Genomic DNA, 26001 nt, shown 5'->3' with positions numbered 1-26001 from the left:
GGATATTAGGTGAGAAATTGCAATGATCCTACTATATGTATTTACTCAATCAATACAATACATCATTGGATAGAAGGGAACTACGTGCACCTTCAAATAAAAAATGAAAATGAAACATAAACCTATTATTTATTATATTAACCAGTTACCAAATATTCGCATCAACATTCTATGAAAAAACAACGCTAGCCGTTGACGACAACTGACAAGATAGAAAAGCGGAGGGATGGCTACCGCATACTAGCTGCACATTAAATTATTAATCCACTACAATCCAACGAGTAAGTTACAAACCCCAGTGGTCGACTGAGTACGATATCAAACGATGCTAAGGCTAGAATCGGGTTTAGCAACGTTGTGGCAACGGTACACTTCCTATCTAAACATTAACCACCACCTAGTATACTCTCACCAATCTGCTGTGGCGGTAAGTCGGAGGACCGTGGTCATAGAAGAGAATCAGACTCTCGCTCGTCAGGACTCTGATACCTCCAAGCGCCACCATGTCTGGAACCAGCGATCTATCTCGATACACAAACCAAGATTGCCCCTTTTTCTTCCACCAACTCCCAGCTCCGCAATTTGAATCAATCTGGCCGCAAACGACAATCAGGCGAAACGTCATTGTTTTCCACCAATAGCGTGTCAATGCCACGTTTTATAAAATACCACTCCAAAATATCGTCAATTAAGGGCCAATCGGAGCACATCTTCCTCTCTAGTTTGTCCTAGAAATTCCCGTCTGATTTCAGCCGGCGATTGGCGAATCAGAGTGTTGTTGAACACTTCTGAGTTCAAATGGTTCGATTGGCTCTGAGCACTATGGGACTTAACATCTGAGGTCATCAGTCCTCTAGAACTTAGAACTACTTAAACCTAACTAACTTAAGGACATCACACACATCCGTGCCCGAGGCAGGATTCGAACCTCCGACCGTAGCGGTCGCGCGTTTCCAGACTGAAGCGCCTAGAACCGCTCGACCACACCGGCCGGCACTTCTGAGTTCCCCAAGGTCACTCTTCTCACCGTGGTTTGCCCCAAAGTTCCAAGACTTGTACATTTCCGCCATAAATTGTGGTATCCCAGCAAGCACTTGGAACTGTTGTCCTTGACCATTTGAAGGGGCGAGTCGTGCCACAGGCCTTTGACCCCGACTTAGTGAAAAGGATCGGTAGGTTCCGAAAGAATCGGTGGCCGCTTGACATGCTCAAGCCAGCACAAAGCTCTGAATGCCCACGACACACCTGCCGCCTTCAGAGCAGTGTGCGAGCTGTGCATTTCTCACGTATTCACAGACTGGAACTATTAGCGCCTTTGCCGATGAAACTGAAATTTTTATGAAATACGTTTCCCTGTAATACATTAAAGTAATGGGAGTTAACGAAGTGTCCCGCCTATCACCAGTTGTGACAAGGGGCAGATTAATTTAGTATAAATTGGAAGGAGGCAAGCCAGACGGTTTGCAACCTTCCAATCTGACTCGTTAAATATTTACATATTTTTTTAATGTAAGAAAGACGAGTTGCTTATATACAGGTTTCATTCTGTGGCGGAAAGAAAGCATCTTCTCTGAAATAACCTGGTGTATTAATGCTGTGTGCCGGACTCGGACTCGAACCCGATACCCTGTACACTATCTGATCAAAAGTATCTGCGCAAAGCTATGTAATGCATAACTGACCGCTAGAAATCAAGAGGGGCGGATCCATCAGTATAAATGGAGACGGGGAATATCGTGTTGTGGGTCGGTCAGCAAAACTCCGTGACTCCGGACATGAACTTGTCCTGGATGTCACTTCAGAGAAACAAGTCCACCAAGGATATTTCATCACTTCTACAGCCAGCCACGTCGACTGTTTGTGATGTGACTGTGACATGGAAACGCCAAGGAACAAACCCCAGCTAAATCAATACCAAGCCGACCTCACTCACAGCAGCCAGTACAGGACCGTGGAGCATTGCGGACAGTGGGTGCAAAAAATCACATCAGGGGAAGAGATCACTCGGGAGTTCCAAAGTGGGGGACAATAGTCGTGCATCTCCTTAGAAGCCACATATTTCTGTAGTCAATGGTAAGTAGTGGTGAAAAGAGCAGCGACAATGAACAGCAGATGACTAGAAAAGAGTGTTTTGGGGTAATGAATCACGCTATATCCAGTGGCAGTCCTAAGAAAGGGTCTGGGTTTGGAGAATGCTTGGAGAAGATTACTTGCTACCACATGTAGTGCCAACAGTGAAGCAAGGAATTGACGTTACGGTATGTTTATTTTTCGTGATGATGGCATGGTCCACTTACTACGCTAAATGCTGAAGGATATGAACACATTTAACAGCGTTGTGTTCTGTATACAGTAGAGGAACAAGTCGGAGACGATGTTTGTAATAGCGTGACAGTGAACCCCGTCATAAGGCTGCATCTGTGAGGCAATGGTTTGTGGACAACAGAATTTCTAAAATGCAGTGGCCTGCCCCGAGTACTGGCCTCAACGTCGTGAAGCAGCTCTGGAATGAGATGGAACGTCGACTTCGCTACAGACTCCATCGTCCAACATCAATACCTTCTTGGAATTAATGCCGTTCCTAAAAAATGGTTCAAATGCCTCTGAGCACTACGGGACTTAACTGCTGTGGTCATCAGTCACCTAGAACTTAGAAGTACTTAAACCTAACTAACCTAAGGACATCACACACAGCCATGCCCGAGGCAGGATTCGAACCTGCGACCGTAGCGGTCGCGCGGTTCCAGACTGTAGCGCCTAGAACCGCTCGGCCACTTCGGCTGGCTAATGTCGTTCCTACGCAGAGATTCAGACACCCCACTGAAAGTGTCCCCAGCAGAGCTCAAGCCACCTTACAGACGTGCGGTGGACAAACTTCATATTAATTCCCAGTAACAGTTGACCGGATACTTTTGATAAGGCAGTGTATTTCGCGGCCAGAGTTCTTACTGACTGAGCAACGCAGGCATATCTCACGTACTGCCCTCAGACAGCACTTTCGCCAGTACCTCTCTCGCAATTTCCAAGCGCCTCAGAAGCACTGCAAGATATCTTGTTGGAATAGCACCCCTGGAAGAAGGATACTCAGCAGAAATGTCGATAGCTTTTTTTTTCCTACATTAACAAATAAATCTGTACTTTGCAAATCACCTTACAGTATGCGAGGTGGTACTATCTCCCCCCCCCCCCCCCCTCGTTTCCCTTTTCCGTGTTTCATTAGCGAATGGCGCGTGGGGTGAATTATTGACACTAAACCTCCGTTTCAGTTCTGGTTCCTTTGATTTCCTTGATGTGGTCATTTTGTGAAATGTATGTGGGATGAGGTAATATGTTTCGCGACTCTTCCTGGAGTATACTATCTCACAGTAACCCTCTCTGTGAAGCACAACGCCTCTCTACTAGCGCAGCGCCTACTTCCGTAACGATCTCGCGCCAACTCGGAGATCCTGTGACGATTGGTAACACTGTAAGGCAGCAGCAGAGCTTCTGAGAAGTTTACAGACTAGCAGAAAAGTACTGACAAAACGTAACTGATGATGGGTCTTGTATCGTGGCTGGCTAGCGGGAACATTGGTCGCCGTTTCAACTCATGGTCCGGCACACTGGCAGGGAGATTCAAAAGGCCACATACTCCTCTGCATAGTGAAAGATTCATTCTGGAAACCATATCTACTATTAGAGAGTAGTCAGAATGGTAGCAACAAGTACTGTTTGTTTGAAATTTGTACGTACTACTTTGGTGCCAGGCAAGTAACATTGCCGCGCGGAGTGGCCGCGCGGTTAGACGCGCCATGTCACGGATTGCGCGGCCCCTCCCGCCGGAGGTTCGAGTCCTCCCTCGGGCATGGCTGTGAGTGTTGTCCTTAGCGTAAGTTAGTTTAACTTAGTTTAAGTATAGCCCAGGGACCGATGAACTCAGCAGTTTCGTCCCTTAGGAATTCACACAGATTTGAAATTTTTTTTTCAGTTTTTGCAAGTAACATTCAGATAAGCGCGAATCATTTCCATATTCACGCTTTTAGTAGTACTTGAAATTGGCTAATAACACAAGGAAAAGATTCTTGATATTCGATATGATGTGTTTCTGGCGCATTTATAACTCATAGAATTCTCGGGTGTCCGCCGGGAGCACGTCGTAAGTTTTCCACTATGTTTTGGCAGAGTGGTTGTCATCTTCCGGTGGTTCCTGATGGCTGCAGTTATGCTCGGGTCGGCGTCCCAATAGTCAGTTCATCCCTGCCGCCGAGAGTAATGGTGGTGGTGGTAGGCGTGACGTCACCCGACAGCGGACTGTCCTTTCCGGTTTCTGCGATACCTCCGTTACCAGCAGACCTCACTGTAGGGGTACGCTTTTCTTTTTCTCGCCTCAGTGGAGGGTTCATTCCTGTCTCATTTGTAGGTACAGTTGTAAACAGCTTTGGGCTCTACTTTCAATGGCCTATTTAAGCACACCATCCCATAAGGAGGAAGGTTGCCTAAGTATCTAAGTATCTTGGCTTTCTTGTAATCTACAATATGTCCGACCATGGTACTAAAACTGACCTACAGCCGAGTCAGGCACGGAACCCTGCAATGAGCCGAGAAAAAAAAGGTGTGCCTGTAACCCCCCCTCCCCCCAATTCCATTGACGATAGCGCGGAGCCTGTAGACCGCAACTTGGAGCCGTCGACGTCGCCCTACTACCGCCACCACGAACAACAGCAAATGCAGAAATAGCACCAGGAGCGCGGAGATGGAGGGAGTAACGGAAGATGTATACAAGACGCCCAGATTTTAGAAAGAAATTTGAATTAAAAAAGGAAATAAATTGTAGCTGTACATCAAAAGGCTGAAAAGGGTATTGGAAGCCCTCAAGCAGCCTGCCTGTCCCCCTCAGCGAAGGGAATGAAAAGTGCAAAAACAGTCTAATCCGGCGCTCTTAGTTCCAAGGAGAGCAGTGGTCAAGCGAAAATTTTTTTGAGATTTCACGTAGCAGCTGGCCCTGCCCCTCGCCGGCTACGCCCTTTTATTTGATGTAGGAGCATCTGAAATGTATGAAGTGTAATCGACTTTGGCTTGTCACTTTACCTTTAACAATACAGCTGCCACATTTGCCAATAGGCAAGGAAAACTATTTTATATGCTTAATGAGCGCACGAGTACATAGTTGTGTCACATTTATTTACAACAGTCTACAGTAGTGTTTTGTAGATTACAATACATGCTTTTTTATTCCAGCCTTTGATCACAAATGAATTCTTTAGACGATGACCGGTTTCAGTCTGTAATGACCATCTTCAGATCTTTTTTACACCATGTCCTAAAGTGATACGGCCATAATGGCATCGTCAAAACATATAAATATAATCAGCATATCATGTGACGATGCTATGCTGATTATATTTATATGTTTTGACGATGCCATTATGGCCGTATCACTTTAGGACATGGTGTAAAAAAGATCTGAAGATCGTCATTACAGACTGAAACCGGTCATTGTCTAAAGAATTCATTTGTGATCAGAGACTGGAATAAAAAAGCATTTTGCAGTATTGGATCACTGTTTATACACGCGATTATGTCGCAGTTGGTGTTACAATACATGATAATCTAACACGGAAAACATGGAAAACATAGTATCGAATGTAGTGTAAGCCCCCTTATCCTGCAGGTATTTCTAATATGTGATTTGTCTGCTATGCTCGCATTGTTGCACTCAATTTACATAGTATGTAATGAAACCGAGCTTCCTTTGTTGTAATTATTCTTTCACAACTCATTTGCAGGTCTTCCAGAAAAATGTAACACGTATGTGGGCAACTTTTTGTTGTCAAGACGAGATTTACTAGAGGGTCCGTCCTGGCTAAGGTTAAAGTAATAAAATGGTACCGCAGCCATATCACTGCCAATTTGTCCACTGAAGCTCGTGTTACTTTACGTTTTGAGTTAAGTCTACTACATACACGAATTCCAAGACAACCAATGTGAAGCATATCTAGGTTTCCCATTTATACCGATTTTTCCGAGACAGTCACGAGTTTTAACAAAATTCCTAGGGTCCCTAAACCATCCCAGGGGACAGCAAAGTGTACCGGATTTTGGTCCTACGTAGCGTGACTCTTTTCTTTCTAAACTAATCACCTGCCCTGATACAACGCATTTTCCCCTCAAGTTTTGGAACGCTAGCATTACGCTCCGTTCTCACGAAGAAAGTAAACTGTATTTGTGGTCAAGTTCGACGTATACTTCAGTTCTTTTGGAAACTCGGCGGTCACGCGATTCTGTAAATTACTGCACGTATTCTGATTTCGGTGTGTTGTATTAGTCTAAGGTGTGGCTCAGTTTATTTACTTGTTTTACGTGTTCAGGACATGATACAGCTGATACAGCATTATTAACATACAGAGATTAATTACATACAAAGTATAAATCGAAGAGCAAATTCAGTAAGATAAAAACTGAAAGTAATAACAATAAAAACACGACGACTAATATGTACAACAGGAATTCATACAATACAGACAGGAAGATAAAAAATTGTGGTAAAGTGCCAGACAACAAATCGAAAGGTCTTGTGTTCGGTCTCCGGTCAGTTTTCTTTCAAGTGTGGTAATGCTTGTCCAAGTGAAAAAAGCAGAGTTGCACAGTGGTTCGGAACCCACGTTAAATACTAGGTCCCGTCATAACTGGCTGGATGGATCAGTTCAAAGATAGGAGGAAGGCAACAGCATGCCACCTCCAACTCACAAAGATCAGGAATTGATAACTAATTATCTGTGAAGATAGTTTCAGACATGGATAAGCAATCTTAGATCAAGAAGCCACATTTGCGTCCCACGCAGTGATGCATAACAAAAGATTATGACTGCATCACTGACAGAATTAAATCATTGTTCAACAAGAAATTCTTGTGCTCGCAGACGAAAAACAAATCAGTTTGACGAACATGATTGTGCCGATTGCTATGGAACAAATAATGAAGGAAGTGAAAGAAGCGTAGTTTATTTCAATGTTGATAGAGTCTTCTAGCCACACGGACTTCAGTCTGGTTCCTTTACTGATTAGTATTTTGAACTAACATGGTTGATTGTGTGAAAATAAATTAATTCAATTTCTACCCTGTCCCGATATTTACTCATTTGTCTTGAATTTATGTGTGTTATTCTGAAAATCCCTCAAGTCTGCTAAAAACAATATGGGAAACCTAGACATGACAGATGATAATGGCTGACTGGCGTGAGTAGCAACGCAAAATGGATTTCACCGCAAGCTTGTATCCTGCCAGGACAAACAAACAGGCGCTTCACGCGATGCTGCTGACGGACAATGCGGGTGACCGCTTTCGGCTGTCCAGCGGACATTTCAAAACATTGTACGAACGTTAATAATGGATGACCGCCCTCCAATATCGCATGCTTTTGAATGTGGCGACCAGTCTGCGGTCATCGCTACCGCTGGGAAGAACACACGGATTGCTTGCGTGATGTGGAAGTTATCTCAATGACGAAAGCTTTCAGGTGCATCAGAATTCAGGAAGCGTCGAGGTAATTTATACTATTTTGTACTTGTATCTCTGCTTTTCGGAGAAGATTCGTCCTACGTGATTTCACCATTACCATCACAAAGCGAGTTGGGGTAATGGTAGAGCACTGGACAGTCATCCAGATTTAAGTTTTTTGTGGTTTCCCCAAAATCGACTAAAGCTAATCCCGGAATTAGCTGTTTGTAAAGAGCACGGTCTATTTCCTTCCATAATTCGAGGTTCTGCTCTGTGTCTAAATATCTCGGCATAGATGGGAAATGAAACCGTACTCCTCTTGACTTCCTTTCTATCTCCTAAAGCTAAGGAGCTTGCTTTTAATATTCCAGTTTACTACATTTCTAATTAAGTGTTGGAATTCAGTACAATGTTGTTCGTTTGAAGCGTGAACCAAATTTTTTAAGAACAACAGAAGGTGTGGCTGATTTGAATAAATAATCTTCTGCATCGAATAATAAAAAATGAAAAAAACGCTGAGGCCTTCAGAGGTAGTAATTTTCTCAGTCGTAAAGGTGAGGGTTACAACATTTTTGTCTAAGCCTGACGGGCACATCGTGGACAGCTGGTCGATATTGTATGAAGACGATAGTGGAAGGCGAGAAATATTTATTCTCGAAGATTCGGTGTTTGAACTTTTAAGACACTGACAGCAGGGTAGATGCAGGTGCAAAATAAGTATCTTGTGAACGCGTACTACTGCCCACTAATTTTTATATACTTGTCGCACTTGATCTCGTTGCACTTGACTGATGCTTTACAAGAGCCAGTTTATATTTTAGATTGGGAAGCTCCAAGTGTGAGTTTATGTTTGATGTAATCCTAGAATATTGCAAACTTTTGTCGGAAATGTTACCCACAGCAGTTCTACTGCTTTTTGTAGCGTCTCCACACATCAGTCTTAGGAACCACCTCCACTACACTAGCTTAATAACAAATCACAATCGTAAAAAAGCAACGAAAGATGCTATATGTGACTTCCTCAACTGCAAGCCAACAATTTACAAATACACCGTGCAAAATAGATTTGATTGAATAGCTAAACTGACCAGATGGGTAACAATAACTAACTTCAAACACGAAGCAGAGTTATGTATACAATGGGTTCTGATATACAGTGGGGCCACCAATTTAGCAGTCTCAAAGACACCAGTAATTTACCAAGTTAGTTAGTTACATATTCCATGAATCATTTTGTATGATAAGTCGAAATGTTGTGGGAAGAGTCATTTTACATTCACATCGCAAATTAATTTGTACATATGGTTACATTCTGAACATTTCTAAGTTTCTTTTTTTTTTTTTTAAAAAAAAAAGATATATAGATGTGAGTCAGTATTTTCTACCCACCACCTTCTACACATCGTAGTATTCGAAATTCTTGTACGGAGTAGAAGGAGTTGTCAGGTTAATCAACGTTTATTCAGAATGGGAGACAGGGATATTGGTGGATTATGTGACATATCTAAATTGTCAAGAAGACAAAATGACTTCGTTAAAATAATAAATACTTACCATATTGATAACCTGCGGTGTCATCTGTCAATGCAATACTGGGAACAGTTGATGACTGTTAAGTTTAGGTGATGGGGGCCGGCCGGAGTGGCCGTGCGGTTCTGGGCGCTACAGTCTGGAACCGCGAGACCGCTACGGTCGCAGGTTCGAATCCTGCCTCGGCATGGATGTGTGTGATGTCCTTAGGTTAGTTAGGTTTAAGTAGTTCTAAGTTCTAGGGGACTGATGACCTCAGATGTTAAGTCCCATAGAGCTCAGAGCCATTTGAACCAGCCATTTTAGGTGATGGGATGTGTTGAAAACAAGTGTCTACCTACTACGGGCATTAGGGAAAGTATACGAAAATGTTGGATATAATGTGGAAATGTATTAACATTATTGATATATCGACGTCATAACATTGATGTATGAACACTGGTATTAATTGCACAAAATATGTATCATATGTATATTTCTGGTATATCGTCATCTCACCATCTAGGACACTGTAATATAATGACTGTCCAGTGTGTACTCAGGACATATGAGCAGCGAGATTGTCTGCAGGTCGCACTGCATTGTAATTCTCTGATTGACTAATGTATGTGCGGGAGTTACTGTACTGTAGTGCTGTCAATGGCCAGCGTGTCTTCAAGATTTACTGCTCTGCGGTCATTAAGTGACCAGTATGTGTGTATCTCTCTCTCTGTGTGTGTGTGTGTGTGTGTGTGTGTGTGTGATGATATTTGTTAGTGTGTATTTAGGATAGACTGCAGGGCGGTAAAGTGAACACACTATAGCTACTTGTTAGGCCAAAGTGGATGCAGGGCTTAGTGCACAATAGTGCTGGTAGCAATGAATTTGTGGTGTGTGTGTGTGTATGTGTGCAGAATTTCGTGCACTTTTTGTATTATGCGAAGAAAGAATGTCTACAGGACGTACTGCGCTTTAGCGACATGAGTGTCTAGTGTGTGAGCACTGAGCACTACTTACCAAGTCGTAGTGATGTGAGAGTCCAGAGATCTGCAGGATTTACTGCACTGTACTGTTCCGGCTGGCCAGTACATGTACAGGACTTACTGCAATGTAACGATGCGAGCATCCAGTATGTGTAAAGACCTCATCACGCTGTAATGATACGAATGTCCAGTGCATGCATAAGACTTACCACACTGTGGTGATGTGGGCGTCCAGTCCATTTGAAGGACTTACTGCACTGTAGTGACATATGCTTCCATTACGTGTGACCTGAGCGTCCTTTATGTGTGAAGGACTTACCACAACGTAGTGATGTCTGTGCCCATTGGGTGTGAAGCACCAACCACAACGTGGTGACGTGAGGGTCCAGTTCGAGTGGAGGACTTACCGCACTTGCCGGGGAAGCGGACAGCGAGGTCCGCGGCGTGCGCGCAGGCGGCGCGGCGCAGCTCGCACTGGTTGCGGTAGGTGCGGCCGTCGCTGGCGCAGACGGGCCGCGAGCCCTCGTGGTCGCCGTAGTCGGGGCAGGAGGCGGGGCAGCGGCACGACGCAGAGCGGCCGTCCCGCGAGGGCACGCAGCGCGCCCCGTGCCGGCACGACACGCCCACGCACGGGTCGGGCACGCCCGCCGGGAACACGTAGCACGCCCCCGCCCCCGCCGCCAGCGACACCGCCAGCGCCAGCGCGACCACCCACGCCGTCCCTCCCAGCGCCCCCATCACTGCGCTCACACGGTGTCGCCCCGCATGCCACGAACCACTCGCCTCCTCTGCCAGTTCTCGTCTACTCGTCGCACCACCTCACCAGTCGGTCGCCTCACCGGAGTCTTACCGATTCGTAACGACGTTGGGAAAGCATCTTTCCGTGTAATCAGTTGCAAGTTTCGGACATTCTCTCTCCTTTCTGCTCCTCCGCAGGGGGCAACTCGTACACTTAACAATTATCGTGTTAGTGCAAAGCCAACTTTCTCCCCACTTCCTTTGGTACACTTCTTTTGTTGTTCAGCTGCTAAAAAGTTCAAGTAGTTATTGCATATCCGGCGGTCGCCGATTGCGTCTGCAACTATTGTTTATTTCCTGTTATCACCATTAGATTTTCTGGATAGTGCTTTTTGTGAAGCTGTTTTCCCGCAGCGATTTCTCGACTTGCTGAGATATTGGCAATGAATTCCCTTTTTTTTACGTCAGATCTACAAGACCAGCGTTATATGTGGCTGACAGATTTCCGAGATGTCTTCATGAAGAGATATGCTGTCTTCCAGTCAGTCCTCTTCGACTTGGTGAGGCGGTGCGGTGACAACACTCGCAAGTGTCTTTCGAAATCTAGCTCTGTAAGAAAAAACGAGTATACAGTACATGGGACAGCAATTCAAGTACGTTGTATATTAAAATATAGACTGTAAAGGAAATTCGTGTAGGGAGTTTCTTTTGTAGCGGTAAGGACAGGAGACCGGATACACACACTCCCTTTCCCTTCGTTTATACCCACTCCAGCAGCAGTCTCTCTCTCTCTCTCTCTCTCTCTCTCTCTCTCCCTACACACACACACACACACACACACACACACACACACATACACACATCCAAAAAACTACCACACTTTCAGAATATCTCATTCATTGACAAATGCAGTAAAAATTGAATGAAATTAAATATCATATCGGATTGTTGTCTGGGAAGTACTACGAGGTGCTTTCAGCCATCTAGTCACAGAGTGTGTGCTCCTTCGTGCACATAGGCTCCTCTGCTAGTGAATATCTGCGAGTTGTGTCGCACGTATGTTTCTGGAGTGTAGGTGAGTGTAGTGGATGCGTGTATGGTGCAATGTTATGTTTTGTGTTGTCTGATGGTTGATGAGAGAAGGGAGTGGCTGAAACCCAGTGCTGAAACACAGCCTACTCCTCTAGAATAGCACCAAGTGGGCCCCTGAGCTTAACGTCCACAGCCAATCGACAGACACTGGGGTCAGGTTTGGGATTTAATCCAGGACATTGGAGCAAAGATCTTTGTGCGAATGCCTCTCTTCCCCTTGTTGGGCAAATACTGGCAGTGAAAATTTCTTCCACTACCAGCATTCGAACGGGCTTATTTCTGAGTCGAGCGTCACTGCTCGGGCTCTAATTACTGACTCTGCAGTGGAGGCTGGTAATAGTGCAGCTGTTACACAAAAGATGATCGAAAAACACAGATGATTGGAAATATTATAACCGCTGCCATACATAAGAGTGAATGCCATGTGGTGGCATTTCGACCATGTGGTGAGAAAAGTATGTAAGCGGAGCAGACACGAATGTGAACATTATAACGACGAATTAGCAGCAAATGAGCAAGTCCACTGACATCGGCGACCTTGACAAAGGACAGCTCTTTATGTCCAGGGATCTGGGAACGAGCATCTCTGAAACGGAGGAAGCTGGTCGTCAGTTCGTGTGCTGCTGTCGTGAGCATCTACCGGCATTGCTTGAAGTGTAGTGAAACCACGAGTGGGTGACTGTGTTGGACGTCCGCAACTCATCACAGAACATGGAGCTCTGAGGCTTGCTCGCTTTGTAAAGTGTAATGGGCCGCGATATGTGGCAGAATGCAATCCTTGTGCAGACATACAGACAGAGTTGTTTCGGAGTACACTGTGTAATAAGATGGCAAAAACTATGCCCTTTACATGAAGTCATTAAAGGTCACCTAAACGAACAGTAGGGCTGAACAAAAATGACTGACAAGGCACAATGCATCTTGTAGAGGGTATAGTATGGACGTATTGGAATAATTAATGTCGGGTGATGGTTTTAAAGTAATTCACACGACATGAAAACTTTGTGGAAACGCGTCGATTTACTGGAGGCTAGTTTATCCCAGGGAAGTATTCAGAGTTGACTGTGGCCGGCTGGGGAGCGGTGAGGGGAAGCGACAATAGGCTCAAGTTCTGAGAAAGCGGTAACGGGGCGCGGCCTCCAGCTGCCTTAAGATGAGTGACAGTGAGTGGGTGGTTGACCCCATGCTGGTGTACTGGGAAGCAGACGGAGAACTTGTACGCCTGTTGATAAATGTCCATCGTCCCATTTTCAGTGAAACATGCGAGAAAGCCGCCCAAAGCTACGGTGGAGCGGTCAACAGAGGCCAAAATATGCGTGTTCGTGACTATAGCAACTTCATGCTGTATTCACAGTCTGAAGAGGTTGAAGTAAATCAGGTGAAGAACGACAGAGTGAAATACGCCGGCCTCCAATGGGAACATAGGACCAAGGAATTTGCTCTCCTGGGAGTCAGAATTCCGGAAAAATTGGTGTTTTGTGTAGACGCTAACCTTGATGGGTGGCCTGGGAGGAGCTAAATAGCAGAAGTTGAGAGGAAGGGAAATTTTGTGGGAATTTGTTCACTTCCCAGAGCAGGCATTGGTCGGCACTGGGAAGCGACGCATAATTAACGCGACTTGCACTGCAATTGGCGTAAGTGATTTTGCTGGAGGGGAAACCGAGGCGAAGAGCGGACTGGGAGAATTCTCCGTAGTGGTCTTCCGTTCTCAGCTTGCCTAGAGTGCGGACGTGGCGTTCTTTACTCAGCTTGCCTGAGAAAGAGTGAGCATCTCTGCAGTTTAGGACTTAGCAAATGAAACGATTGAGCTTGGAGATTGAAAGTTTTGGTTCAGCTATGTACTGAGCAAGATAGCTAGGAGTGAATAGACGAGCGCAGCCTTGCAGCACCACGAGGCCGGCCGACGTCCTCACAACGACGACGCCCCGCCACGCTGAATTCGGCGATATTGGACCCGCTCCAGCTTGAATTAGGCCACTGATTGATTTGTTGGATCACGTCGGCAAAGCTTCCACGAGGGTTTCATGGGCCGTGTATTGGGAAATTCTTCTCGCACTTTGCATTACGCCTGGGTCAGTCGATAGGAATTAATTTTGATTTATCGCGCTTTACTCCACGTAAACGCAATTTATTACCACTGCCTGATAGGAGAGTCTTGTAATGTGATGATTGAAGGTCGTGAGTTAAAATAAATCTGTGCTAATCGACTGCATCTGTTTTCAATCAAGTAGTTTAAATCCCAAGTCACTTTCTTAATTAATTTTATGTTCAACATTTGCATCTGGTGTTCAATAGCTGAATATAACATCAATGCGCATCCCTTTTTAATTAAAAGTGATCAATTCTGAATCAATTAATGTCAACACTGCCACCGCAGTTCAATCAGGAGTCACAGGGCCTTATTACTTTCTTTGCATTATCCGATATTGCGGCAGTTTTGCACCCTCTGTTGATCTGTTAGTCAATTAGCTGGGGTGAACACACGCCAAACCCAGATAAGTGACGGGTGGGGTGTTACAACTTTTCAGTGCATATCGTTGATCATGGGGCTCTACGTGCTCCCACGCTGACCCAGGATTGTCAATTATGATGGCAGTCGGCATGGGATCATCTAAACTGGTCTGTGGATCAGTGGAAACGTCGTTGGTTGAACTAAGTTTCTTGTTATACGGTGTCGATGGTCGCGTCCGGACATCCCATTATCTATGTGAATGGCGGGTAAAAACATGCACCACGTCACTGATGCAGGCCGATGGGGGCAGTATTGTGCTATGGGACTTGGACTTTTATGGAGCCTGTAGTAGTAATTTGAGACACCAGACTGCTGTGCACTACTCGAACAATATTACAGACCAACAGCTTACCTTCATGGTTGATGTCTTCTATGATGGCCTGTGGCATCTATTAACGTGATAAGGCCATAATCATGCTACAGTGGTTTGAGGAACGTGGTAGTGAACTCACATTAATGTCTTAGCCCATAAATTCGCCTGATTGAAACCAAATCGTACACATCTCGGTCGCCATCTGGCCCCAGCTCTACATCCACAAACCAGAAGCAGATAATTTACGGGATGTGTGTAACCTGTGCTTGTCACATATCCCTGGAAACCAACCAAGGACATGGAGTCGCTGCTGTATTGCGTACCAAAGGTAGACTAACAGGCTATGAAGTCGCTGGTCATAACGTTATGGCTAATTAGAGTATTTTTATGCTTCAGTTGTGAGGTAAAGCTACTATGTGATATGCATACCGATTTTTTTAATCCATACTAGAATTTTTTAGAAGAAAAAAACGCTCTTCATTAGTTTTACCCTGACGTACTTTTCTTGCAGCTTTCATGTTTGCCAAAGTCGGTTCGTAAACGGCGCAAGTATTAGGAAGATGCTTCATTGCCTGCAAACTGTTCGTGTGTGTATTTGAGTCCACACATGTTTGCAGTCGTTCCTGTACGTCGTTAACTGTGAGGCTACCACTAGGTCCGCTGTTTTTACCGTCCAGCGAACGGGAAGAACACGTCAGCCGTAAACAGCTTCTGTCCACTGACCCAGAGTTGATCGATTTTGACCAGGAATGTCAAAAAATTCTGCACACATGCAGTGCTCATGCTTGTGTGCAGAGTTCTGTCACCCAATTGCATACTTCCCCCATTATCACGCCACCTTGTCTGAGCAGGAATAGGGGGAAATTGCGAATGTGGAGCAGTGCTGTCATGCAAGGAACGCTCAACGTCTTGCATGTGGCCTGGTTTCATATTTCTAAACAACATACACTCCTGGAAATTGAAATAAGAACACCGTGAATTCATTGTCCCAGGAAGGGGAAACTTTATTGACACATTTCTGGGGTCAGATACATCACATGAACACACTGACAGAACCACAGGCACATAGACACAGGCAACAAAGCATGCACAATGTCGGCACTAGTACAGTGTATATCCACCTTTCGCAGCAATGCAGGCTGCTATTCTCCCATGGAGACGATCGTAGAGATGCTGGATGTAGTCCTGTGGAACGGCTTGCCATGCCATTTCCACCTGGCGCCTCAGTTGGACCAGCGTTCGTGCTGGACGTGCAGACCGCGTGAGACGACGCTTCATCCAGTCCCAAACATGCTCAATGGGGGACAGATCCGGAGATCTTGCTGGCCAGGGTAGTTGACTTACACCTTCTAGAGCACGTTGGGTGGCACGGGATACATGCGGACGTGCATTGTCCTGTTGGAACAGCAAGTTCCCTTGCCGGTCTAGGAATGGTAGAACGATGGGTTCGATGACGGTTTGGATGTACCGTGCACTATTCAGTGTCCCCTCGACGATCACCAGTGGTGTACGGCCAGTGTAGGAGATCGCTCCCCACACCATGATGCCGGGTGTTGGCCCTGTGTGCCTCGGTCGTATGCAGTCCTGATTATGGCGCTCACCTGCACGGCGCCAAACACGCATACGACCATCATTGGCACCAAGGCAGAAGCGACTCTCATCGCTGAAGACGACACGTCTCCATTCGGCCCTCCAGTCACGCCTGTCGCGACACCACTGGAGGCGGGCTGCACGATGTTGGGGCGTGAGCGGAAGACGGCCTAACGGTGTGCGGGACCGTAGCCCAGCTTCATGGTCCTCGCCGATACCCCAGGAGCAACAGTGTCCCTAATTTGCTGGGAAGTGGCGGTGCGGTCCCCTACGGCACTGCGTAGGATCTCGGTCTTGGCGTGCATCCGTGCGTCGCTGCGGTCCGGTCCCAGGTCGACGGGCACGTGCACCTTCCGCCGACCACTGGCGACAACATCGATGTACTGTGGAGACCTCACGCCCCACGTGTTGAGCAATTCGGCGGTACGTCCACCCGGCCTCCCGCATGCCCACTATATGCCCTCGCTCAAAGTCCGTCAACTGCACATACGGTTCACGTCCACGCTGTCGCGGCATGCTACCAGTGTTAAAGACTGCGATGGAGCTCCGTATGCCACGGCAAACTGGCTGACACTGACGGCGGCGGTGCACAAATGCTGCGCAGCTAGCGCCATTCGACGGCCAACACCGCGGTTCCTGGTGTGTCCGCTGTGCCGTGCGTGTGATCATTGCTTGTACAGCCCTCTCGCAGTGTCCGGAGCAAGTATGGTGGGTCTGACATACCGGTGTCAATGTGTTCTTTTTTCCATTTCCAGGAGTGTAGATGGCAAACAAAAAAGTCAGTATTATGTAACAATGTATGATGCGCTGAACACATAATAAAATTTATATCTGATACAAACTGTGAGCATACGGACAGACACTGACAATTTCTCAGTTTTTCGTCACTCGCGTTGCCATGTAATCGTGATCCCGTTTCATAATCGCAGAAAGCTTTTCATGCAAATATGTTGATCAAAACGTGGTATCACGTTTGCAACCTCCTTACTGACACTTGGAAATTTTTTCCAAGGAAAAGAACGTAGAACTCGTTGACAGCTTCATGGTAAAAGAACTTGTTTTTCAAAGGGGAATTGCACTGCAAATCGATCGGTTTCATCTGCACATATATACGATCACGAAAACAGCTCAGAAACAGATGTAAGATGGACGGTGCCCTATTTCTATCTTTCAACGCCACAATGAATTCTTGACTATTCGCGTTCTCTTTAACGTCAGTGAACTCAGGGAAATGTACCGTTCCTTTTTCAGAGATTGCCCCTTCCACAATGCGATTTTCTTTTTAAATGCATCCCCACCAAATCAGAAGTAAGTTGTATACTACCTTGCGTCTTACTGTGCGCTGTGAACAGTTAAGTCCACTGAAAGTGAGAGGTCGGCAATCCATTCTAGATATCCTGATTTCGCTTCTTGCTTTTCTTTTTACTCCAGAAACTCAACAACAGCGGTTCTTAAATCGAAAAATCGTTACAGGCACGCCCCTTGACTTAACCAACGTTCTATGTAGTAATACATAACGTCTCCATACTCTTCGTTCTGTTCGAGCGAAAACTCTTGTAACTGACGACATAATAATGCGTGCAAATTCATAAAATTTACCGTGGACACCACCAATTACATCACGTGCTCTATGCCTGCTATTTCTCGATTTACAAAACAATGAATCCCATACGAATAGTCTGCCAGTCCTAGTATTTTTTTGCTCTTCCATCATCAACTAAATATTTAAATTATTTCCGCATGGTTTTATAATGCTGCTCGAGTGCAAATCTGCAGTACTCGTCGATTATGCGACTGCATAATAGATATTGAGAATTGTCATCCTTCCATTCCATGATTCCCATTCATTTCTACCTGTCGTAACGATAGATCGCTACACTGCCTCTTTCTGTGCAAGCAGCCTCTGGACCTATGAACTTCCTTTATACCACACATAAATAGCGAAGGAGAAACAACGTTGATACCACGATTCTGCGCAATTGAAGAAAAGTTGTGCCGACTGGAAAATGCCGCCCTAAATGCCGGAAGAAACAGTGTCGCATAGTGCCAAGACGGGCTGAACCTCGTACTGCACGACTGCAACGCACAGTGCTCGCTTGAGGTTTGGCATGCCATGGCCTACCCTGATTTTGACGATTCTTGTCACAATGTTCAAGATGTGAAATTAGTAGCGCAATATTACGAAACGACGTATAGTGCTTAGAAATGGAAAGAGCCTCGCTCTTTCATGTCCTGGTAGTGTACAATGAACCCTACGGCGCGAATTGTGTCCTGTGGTACAGCCATCCGTGCTACATTCACCTGGTTCCAAAGTTCATCTGCGGTGGTCAGCATTGGACCACAGTGCTGCACACGTAGTTTCACCACATTCCACACATTTTCGATTGGCGACAAGTCTGATAATCTGGTGGGCCAGGTGCAAAAGGCTCACAGCCAGTGGCGCCTGCAGCAACATGTGGTCGTGCGTTGTGATGATGAAAAGTTGCATCTTGGGTGTTGTGAAGGAAGGGAACGGATACGGGTTGCAGGATGTCATTCACGCAGGTCACACTGGTCCCCGTGCCCTGGACACACAACAACAGTGATTTGTGGTTGTATCCAATGGCAACCCACACCATAAGACCTCGAGTTGGCGCGGTATGTCTCGGGCGAATGGAGCCACTGTGATTCCACTCTCCCAATCTGCGGCGAACCAAAATGCGGCCATCAGTTTCAAACAAACAGAACCTGGATTCATCTGAAAACACTATATGATGCCATTTCTGTCCACAATGACGTCGTTCTGTACACCATTGCCGGCTAGCATGTTTCCGCATATTCTTCAAAGGTAGGCGGAGAAGTGGACGACCGGCACGCAACCTGTGCCGCAATAAACGACGACGGAATGTAACCCTTGATAATGTACGATGTCTTACACTGTTGCTCCAGAGCCGAGGAGGACGCAGATCTATCCTGCAAATGCCATTCGGATGGGGGTGTCGATCTCGGGGGTGCGACCTGACCATCTCGTCGTGTTCTGCGGCCTTCCGTGAAACATTCTACACACACCCGTTGCACTGCCGAACTACACGAGCAATTTTCCGGATGAATGCATCACATTCTCTCACGGCAAAAATTCGCCCTCTTTTAAACTCACTGATTTGACGGTATGGTTCGCAAATACCTCTGCGAGGCATCCTGCACGTCTGCTCGAGTCACACTGATCCATTGCCTTCGGTTTATGTCAACGAGAGCCACAGGCACATTTTATCGCTGAATAATCTTGTGCGGCGATACCGATGTTGACCTCGAACCCGTGGGCCGACAGGATTCAAATAAAAATGGTTAAAAAGGCTCTGAGCACTATGGGACTCAACATCTTAGGTCATAAGTCCCCTAGAACTTAGAACTACTTAAACCTAACTAACCTAAGGACATCACACACACCCATGCCCGAGGCAGGATTCGAACCTGCGACCCTAGCAGTCCCGCGGTTCCGGACTGCAGCGCCAGAACCGCTAGACCACCGCGGCCGGCATTCAAATACTAATCATTACTGCAGAACATACATTGTACACGACCTGTGAATAAGAACGTCCTGTATCTAGTCGTTCAAAGTACTCTGCTTTTTCTGAACATTAGTGTATGTTGTAGCGAAGTCACTTTATTATTTTCGTTTCGGGTATGGAGTAAGAAGAGTAAATAAAACGTAATGTATAAACAGGACTTGCATTTATCCACACCGAAGCGACTAGAAATTGTTTTAGGTGCCAACAGTTTTCCTAAACTGTATTACGCATGGTTATGTGCTGTAATTTGGTGCCTCCATACTTCTTTCTATCCCCAGTGTATATGTGAAACATAGTTACTGATTCATGTTCCAGGTGTAGGTTGGATTTCTGTGTACGTAATGTACCAGCGCAGTTGCGATCTGCGACTAGAGAACAAAACTTAGGAGGAGTACAGTTGGACAGAGCGGCTACAGCTCGAAAACTACATGTTTGAGATTATCCAATTGCAGCTGGTGAGGGGGGGAGGGGGGGGGGAAGGAGAGGTGCCGGTGGCGAGCAGCCAGCCACACTTGACATGAAGGCTATCATGCACTTAGAAAACAGGCAACGCAACGAGCACATTACATTCGAGAAAGGCCTACGACTGGCTGACGGCTGCCACCTATGACCCGATTCGCTAATACCAAGTTATTTCAATCAAATATAGCAGTGCGTTGCGAGTGACAGAGCGTGCGAGCAACCCTAGTCTGGAACGAGCGATCATACAATGCAACGCAGAAAAGTCTGTAAATGAAGAATATCACTTCCAGGTATCAACATTGATTCCGCAAACGACAGTCCTGTGAAAACGAGCTCGCTATATTCGTCCACGAGACCCTGAAGACCGCCGCTCACGTTGATACCGCCTTCCTCGACTTCCAGAAGGCGTTCGAAACATTTCCACACCATCGCCTCATGAAGAAAACAAGCCTTATATGGACTATAAGAGAAACTTTGTCATTTACCTAAAGGGTTCCTAGAAAATAGAACAAAATATGTCATTCGTAACGGAGAGACATCTTCAGGCGTAAAAGTAATTTCAGGCGTATCACAGGCGAATGTCATAGGACCATTATTGTTCAAAATACTCAGGGTGGCCCATTGATAGTGACCGGGCCAAATAACTCACGAAATAAGCATCAAACGAAAAAACTACAAAGAACGAAACTCGTCTAGCTTGACGTGGGAAACCAGATGGCGCTATGGTTGGCCCGCTAGATGGCGCTGCCACAAGTCAAACGGACATAAACTGCGTTTTTTTTTTAATACGAACCCCCATTTTTTATTACATATTCGTCTTGTACGTAAAGAAATATGAATGTTTTAGTTAGACCACTTTTTTCGCTTTGTGATAATGGCGCTGTAACAGTCACAAACGTATAAGTACGTGGTATCACGTAACATTCCGCCAGTGCGGACAGTATTTGCTTCGTGATACATTACCCGTGCTAAAATGGACCGTTTACCAATTGTGGAAAAGGTCGATATCGTGTTGATGTATGGCTATTGTGATCAAAATGCCCAACGGGCGTTTGCTATGTATGCTGCTCGGTATCCTGGACGACTTTATCCAAGTGTCCGGACCGTTCGCCGGATAGTTACGTTATTTAAGGAAACAGGATGTGTTCAGCCACATGTGAAAGGTCAGCCACGACCTGCAAGAAATGATGATGCCTAAGTAGGTGTTTTAGCTGCTGTCGCACATCAGTAGCAGAAAAATTGCGCTAGAATCGGGAATTTCAAAAACGTCGGTGTTGAGAATGCTACATCAACATCGATTGCACCCGTACCATATTTCTATGCACAAGGAATTCCATGGGGACGACTTTGAACGTCGTGTACATTTCTACCACTGGGCACAAAAGAAATTACGGGACGATGACAGATTTTTTGCGCGCGTTCTATTTAGCTACGAAGCGTCATTCACCAACAGCGGTAACGTAAACCGGCATGATATGCACTGTTGGGCAACGGAAAATCCACGATGGCTGCGACAAGTGGAACATCAGCGACCTTGGCGGGTTAATGTATGGTGCGGCATTATGGGAGGAAGGATAATTGGCCCCCATTTTATCGATGGCAATCTAAATGGTGCATTATATGGTGATTTCCTACGTAATGTTCTACCGATGTTACTACAAGATGTTTCACTGCATGGCAGAATGGCGATGTACTTCTAACATGATGGATGTCCGGCACATAGCTCGCGTGCGGTTGAAGCGGTATTGAACAGCATATTTCATGGCAGGTGGATTGGTCGTGGAAGCACCATACCATGGCCCGCGCGTTCACCGGATCTGACGTCCCCCGATTTATTTCTGTGGGGAAAGTTGAAGGATATTTGCTATCGTGATCCACCGACAACGCCTGACAACATGCGTCAGCACATTGTCAATGCATGTCCGAACATTACGGAAGGCGAACTACTCGCTGTTGAGAGGAATGTCGTTAAACGTATTGCGAAACGCATTGAGGTTGACGGACATCATTTTGAGCATTTATTGCATTAATGTGGTATTTACAGGTAATCACGCTGTAACAACATGCGTTCTCAGAAATGATAAGTTCACAAAGGTACATGTATCATATTGGAACAACCGAAATAAAATGTTCAAACGTACCCTTTTCTGTATTTTAATTTAAAAAACCTACCTGTTACCAACTGTTCATCTAAAATTGTGAGCCATATGTTTGTGACTATTACAGCGCCATCTATCACAAAGTGAAAAAAGTGGTCCAACTAAAACATTCATAATTCTTTAGGTACTACACGAATATTTAATAAAAATGGGGGTTCCTGTTAAAAAAATGCAGTTGATATCCGTTTGACCTATGGCAGCGCCATCTAGCGGGGCAACCGTAGCGTCATCTGGTTTCCCCCTTCAAGCTAGACAAGTTTCGTTTTTTTCCGGTTTTTCGTTTGACCCTTATTTCATGAGATATTTGGACCGGACACGATCAATGGACCACACTGTATATCTTGGACAGACCACGAAGGTGAAGTTAGAGAGGTTCGAGAAATACCAACAACCGTTCTTCCCAGGCACCATTAGCGACTAGAACAACAAAGTGGGGAAAGTGACAGTGATACACAAAGTATCCTCCATCACACACGAGAAGGTGTGTGACGCAGCCACGTTTACCTTATAAACGCGCAAAGCGAACTGATGTGACAATGCTGAAACCTGCCACAGGCGAGTGAACGATGCCTTGTCGCGGCTAGCGAGCGCACTAAACTACACTCCTGGAAATTGAAATAAGAACACCGTGAATTCATTGTCCCAGGAAGGGGAAACTTTATTGACACATTTCTGGGGTCAGATACATCACATGATCACACTGACAGAACCACAGGCACATAGACACAGGCAACAGAGCATGCACAATGTCGGCACTAGTACAGTGTATATCCACCTTTCGCAGCAATGCAGGCTGCTATTCTCCCATGGAGACGATCGTAGAGATGCTGGATGTAGTCCTGTGGAACGGCTTGCCATGCCATTTCCACCTGGCGCCTCAGTTGGACCAGCGTTCGTGCTGGACGTGCAGACCGCGTGAGACGACGCTTCATCCAGTTCCAAACATGCTCAATGGGGGACAGATCCGGAGATCTTGCTGACCAGGGTAGTTGACTTACACCTTCTAGAGCACGTTGGGTGGCACGGGAGACATGCGGACGTGCATTGTCCTGTTGGAACAGCAAGTTCCCTTGCCGGTCTAGGAATGGTAGAACGATGGGTTCGATGACGGTTTGGATGTACCGTGCACTATTCAGTGTCCCCTCGACGATCACCAGTGGTGTACGGCCAGTGTAGGAGATCGCTCCCCACACCATGATGCCGGGTGTTGGCCCTGTGTGCCTCGGTCGTATGCAGTCCTGATTGTGGCGCTCACCTGCACGGCGCCAAACACGCATACGACCATCATTGGCACCAAGCCAGAAGCGAGTCTCATCGCTGAAGACGACACGTCTCCATTCGGCCCTCCATTCACGCCTGTCGCGACACCACTGGAGGCGGGCTGCACGATGTTGGGGCGTGAGCGGAAGACGGCCTAACGGTGTGCGGGACCGTAGCCCAGCTTCATGGAGACGGTTGCGAATGGTCCTCGCCGATACCCCAGGAGCAACAGTGTCCCTAATTTGCTGGGAAGTGGCGGTGCGGTCCCCTACGGCACTGCGTAGGATCCTACGGTCTTGGCGTGCATCCGTGCGTCGCTGCGGTCCGGTCCCAGGTCGACGGGCACGTGCACCTTCCGCCGACCACTGGCGACAACATCGATGTACTGTGGAGACCTCACGCCCCACGTGTTGAGCAATTCGGCGGTACGTCCACCCGGCCTCCCGCATGCCCACTATACGCCCTCGCTCGAAGTCCGTCAACTGCACATACGGTTCACGTCCACGCTGTCGCGGTATGCTACCAGTGTTAAAGACTGCGATGGAGCTCCGTATGCCACGGCAAACTGGCTGACACTGACGGCGGCGGTGCACAAATGCTGCGCAGCTAGCGCCATTCGACGGCCAACACCGCGGTTCCTGGTGTGTCCGCTGTGTCGTGCGTGTGATCATTGCTTGTACAGCCCTCTCGCAGTGTCCGGAGCAAGTATGGTGGGTCTGACACACCGGTGTCAATGTGTTCTTTTTTCCATTTCCAGGAGTGTATATTTCCAACCTGAAGACGATTAGAAGTGCCGATACCTATTAACTTACCCTTGTATGTTATACATGGTAACTATGATATGAATAATTTAAAGTATTAACGATTTGTTAATCAAGTACAGATGCTAAGTAAGATCCTAAGGTGTTCCACCAAATTTGTGTTAAAAAGAGAATGTATACTATCTGATCCAACGTATCTGGACACCTATTACCTCCTACATCTACACAGATACTCCACAAGCCACCGTACGGTGCGTGGCGGAGCATACCACTTCCACTAATAGTCGTTTCCTCTCCCGTTTCACTCGCAAACAGAGAGAGGGAAAACGACTGCCCTTACGCCTTCGTATGCGTCCTAACATCTCGTATCTTGTCTTCGTGTCCTTAAGCGAAATGTATGTTGGCGGCAGTAGGCTCTTTCTGCAGTCAGTTTCAAATGCCGGTTCTCTAAATCTTCTCAACAGTGTTTGTGGAATCCCCCTATGTAGGTGTTTTCTCGGACAGCTAGACAACATATGAGCAATTCATACTAACGGAGTTTATTACAGTAATTTAACTAACAATACTTTAGTTGCGCGTGAACAAGGTGGTGTCGCAAGCAATTGGCGACATGCAGATAATCAGGGTCCTTCGAAATATCAGTTTCCATGCAAGTTATTGATGTGGATCACAAGTCACGGATCTTATAATGCGGCTCTGCTAGAGTGACTCTTCTAGTGCGGCCGAGGCTAGGCGGCGCGTCGCTTTTACTCTCTTCGTGTAGAGGCCGCTCCTGTCGTGGTGAAGTCCTAGTCAGCGAGCTAGTGACTGACGTCGTCTCACAGCCCTCTCTGCTGTATCTTTCTTGATCTTCCTGCCGCTGCTTGTCGCTACGCCGCAACAGTGCTCCTCGAAAAGAATGTCGCCTTCCCTCCAGGGATTCACATTTGGGTTCCCGAAGCACCTCTGTAATACTCGCGTGTTGTTCGAAACTACGGCCAACAAATCTAGCAGGCCGCTTCTGTATTGGTACGAGGTGTTCCACTAATCTGACCTGGTGCGAACACCAAACATTCGAGCAGGGCTCAAGAATAGGTCGCACTAGCGTCCTATATGCCGTCTCCTTTACAGATGAACCACACATCCCTAAAATTCTCTCAATAAACCGAAGTCACCCATTCGCCTTCCCTACCATAATCCTTACATGCTCGTTCCATTTCATATCGCTTTGCAACGTTACGCCCAGATATTTAAAAGACATTGCTGTGTCAGGCAGGACACTACTAATGCTGTACCCGAACTTTACGGTTTGTTTTACCTACTCATCCGTATTTTCCACACTTACAAGGGAACATCCCCATCGCACCCCCCTCAGATTTAGTTATAAGTTGGCACAATGGATAGGCCTTGAAAAACTGAACACAGATCAATCGAGAAAACAGGAAGAAGTTGTGTGGAACTACGAAAAAATAAGCAAAATATACAAACTGGGTCGTCCATGCGTAAGATAGGCAATATTAAGGGCAATGTGAGGCGAGGAGTGCCATGGTCCCGTGGTTAGCGTGAACAGCTGCGGAACGAGAGGTCCTTGGTTCAAATCTGCCCTCCACGGAAAATT

General features: G+C 46.3%; 1 protein-coding gene across 1 annotated transcript in view; it reads right to left on the bottom strand.

Moving 5' to 3' along the window:
* LOC126176521 (agrin-like) overlaps nucleotides 1-26001 on the bottom strand; it is a 366518-nt gene that overhangs the window by 254848 nt on the left and 85669 nt on the right. The window contains exon 2 of the mRNA XM_049923677.1: nucleotides 10377-10657. Coding sequence (XP_049779634.1) covers nucleotides 10377-10657 — 281 coding nt within the window. The remainder of the gene's footprint in view (nucleotides 1-10376; nucleotides 10658-26001) is intronic.

Source organism: Schistocerca cancellata, chromosome 3 (assembly GCF_023864275.1).
Source record: "Schistocerca cancellata isolate TAMUIC-IGC-003103 chromosome 3, iqSchCanc2.1, whole genome shotgun sequence".
NCBI classification, from domain to species: domain Eukaryota; kingdom Metazoa; phylum Arthropoda; class Insecta; order Orthoptera; family Acrididae; genus Schistocerca; species Schistocerca cancellata.
Note: the sequence above shows the minus strand (reverse complement) of the source record. Positions and strands in the feature narration are given on the sequence as shown.